This window comes from Ascidiella aspersa, chromosome 1, assembly GCF_963924565.1.
Source record: "Ascidiella aspersa chromosome 1, kaAscAspe10.2, whole genome shotgun sequence".
NCBI classification, from domain to species: Eukaryota; Metazoa; Chordata; class Ascidiacea; order Phlebobranchia; family Ascidiidae; genus Ascidiella; species Ascidiella aspersa.
This window is the reverse complement of record NC_139447.1, coordinates 21,781,273-21,784,270: the sequence shown is the minus strand read 5'-3', so window position 1 is coordinate 21,784,270 and position 2,998 is coordinate 21,781,273. Positions and strand designations below refer to the sequence as shown.

Here is a 2,998-nt window from a genome sequence, read left to right as displayed (position 1 = left end):
AAGTCTTTACTTGGAACGTTGCACACGTTTGTTAACATAGTTTATAACAGTGGTTCTCAACCGGGGGTCCGCAAAAACTTCTAAATATACCTATATTAAATTAACTAACGCTGGGATACATGCTTAAATACAATCTTGGTAATTAAATTAACTAACGCTGGGAATCTGGAATACATGCTTAAATACAATCTTGGTAAGTGATAAAGCTCATTGTAAATCGCATTGAGTGTGACGTAACATTTCCATTGTATATATTGTAAATTCAAAGTCACCATTACAACAATTTTCCACCAGTGAGGTTTGAACACACGACGCCTGGTTCACGAGACCAGTATTCTACCACTGAGCTAAAGCGGCGCAAAGTCAACGCTGCTCGAATTTCATATTATAATCATCACCGACTGGGCGAACATCTTGCCCCACACACACACACATCTCACGAACTTTCTCTTTTATTATGTAGATTATCAGTTTTAGAATAAAATGTATCGGACATCCCTACACGTGACCCTGGGCGAAAAAACGTGATCAAAATAATATATATTTGGGAATTGGGTAGGTACAAATCTCCTAGATTTAAATGATTTATGATGTGAATTAATACATGTTAGTATTGTAGTGTATCCTTTTATTATATGTGTTACGCGACATGCTACACGCGACACGTCTTTCTATAGTGCTCTTTCCGAGCGGTAACTCGATCGGTCATTCGAAAATACAAGCTGACGTGTGCACTGCTCTGGCTCCTACAAATGGTGACCCCGACAAGCAAAGTAAGTGCAAGGTAAAAGCACAACACATTGCTAGGTTGTAGGCTAGCTTATGTTCAACGCACTTAACACTTAATTCTATAATGGACGAAGAAAATGTCGCAGCCGTTGCTGTTAAAATTCCGCCATTCTGGCCACAAGACGCCGAACTATGGTTTTTACATGTAGAAGCACAATTCAGTGTGAAAGGCGTGACACTATCGAAAACAAAGTACCATCATGTGGTAGCAGCAGTGTCACCCGAAATCGCCGCCGTTGTGCGGGACATTATAAAAAACCCAGATGACGCGGATCCTTGCGCGCAGTTAAAATGTGCACTCATCAGCAGGGTTTCGATGACCAAGCATCAACGCTTACAGAAACTTCTTCGACATGAAGACCTGGGCGATCGCAAGCCTTCAGAAATGTTGCGAGAAATGCAACATCTTATGGGCGAAGAAGATTCGAAAAATTTGCTTCGCGAACTTTTTCTTCAACGATTACCAGGCAATTTGCGAGTAATTTTGGCCACACTTGATCTGGAATTATCCGCTTTGGCGCAGAAAGCCGACAACATGATTGACCTGATGGACACGTCACCCATTTTGGCCCAAGTCAATCAACTGCAAAAAGAAATTGCAATTCTGAAGCACAATACGCCGCAAACAAGAAACCTGCGCGACGCTCAACGACTGTGCTGGTACCACAGGCGATTCGGTTCTAAAGCACAAAAGTGCGTTTCTCCCTGCGAGTACAAGGGAAACGCCTCAACCAGCCACTAATGGCGGCTCGTGCCGCTGGTTGTTCTCGCCGCCTTCTCCACGTTAATGACCGCACCACTGGACAAAGGTACCTCGTGGACTCCGGTGCTGCGATTAGTGTTGTTCCTACCACAAGAATGGATCGCAACAGTTGTAAAAGAAAGCTGGAACTCGTTGCAGCAAACGGAAGCACCATCGCAATATTTGGTACGAGGTCGATCAACCTAGACATCGGGCTCAGCAAAAAGTATGTATGGTCTTTTATTATAGCCGAAGTCACGCAACCGATTCTCGGCGCAGATTTTTTTCGACATGACGGAATACTAATCGACCTTGGTAAAAATCGACTTATTGATGCTAAAACATTTAACTGTGTTTCCGCTGGTGTTTCCCGCTCATCTTCTTTTGGTTTGGTAGCATTAACCCATGCCACAAATGAATTTCGAACACTGTTTAAAGAGTTTCCTTCTATTCAAAGCGCGGTTTACAATGACGTTTCTTTGAAACACAATATTAAGCATCACATCGTAACTAATGGTCCCCCAGTACATACAAAGGCACGTCGACTCTCTCCTGAAAAGATGAAAATCGCTAAATCGGAATTCCAAAACCTTCTAGACTTAGGAATCGTGCGCCGTTCGTCTAGTACATGGGCTTCGCCTTTGCACATGGTTTGCAAAAAGTCCGGCAAATGGAGGCCATGTGGCGATTATAGGGTTCTAAACCGTCGAACTATTCCTGATCGATATCCAATTCCTCTTATACAGGACTCATCACCTAACTTAAACGAAGCGAAAATCTTTAGCAAAATAGACCTCGTCCGTGCCTATCACCACATTCCAGTAGCAGCAGATGTACCAAAGACCGCCATTATTACGCCGTTCGGCCTTTTTGAGTACACACGTATGCCATTCGGGTTGTGCAATGCAGCCTAGACATTTCAACGTTTCATGGATGAGGTATGTAGAGGGCTGGATTTTATCTTTGTATATCTAGATGACATTCTTGTATTCAGTCCGACCAAAAGTGCATACCGACGGCACTTGCGTCAATTGTTTCAAAGGCTTGCGAAATTCGGCATTGTCGTGAATCCAGACAAGTGCGAGTTCGGTACTTCAGAGCTTGAATTTCTAGGACACCGCATTTCAACGGAAGGAATCGCGCCACTTGCCGGAAGAGTTGAAGCTGTTAAGAATTTCCCTCAACCGACATCCAAGAAAGGCCTTCGTGAGTATTTGGGACTCTTAAACTTTTACCATAGGTTCATCCCAGGAGCAGCAACAATTCTCCACCCGCTCCACCTTGCCCTGGGTGGGCAAACCAACGATTTCGTATGGAACAACGACTGTACAACTGCTTTTCTAGCATCAAAACACGCACTTGCCAAAGCAACGATGCTGGTACATCCCAAACCTGATGCGGCAACACGAATAACAACAGATGCTTCTGCAGTTGCCGTGGGCGCAACTCTCGAACAATGCCTCGATG

General features: G+C 44.1%; 1 protein-coding gene across 1 annotated transcript; it reads left to right on the top strand.

Moving 5' to 3' along the window:
- The first annotated feature begins 853 nt into the window (after positions 1-853).
- On the top strand, positions 854-1,531 carry LOC146168267 (uncharacterized). Its single transcript, XM_083386242.1, has one exon. The coding sequence runs from the start codon at positions 854-856 to the stop codon at positions 1,529-1,531; it is 678 nt and encodes a 225-aa protein (XP_083242368.1).
- The last annotated feature ends 1,467 nt before the right edge of the window (positions 1,532-2,998 follow it).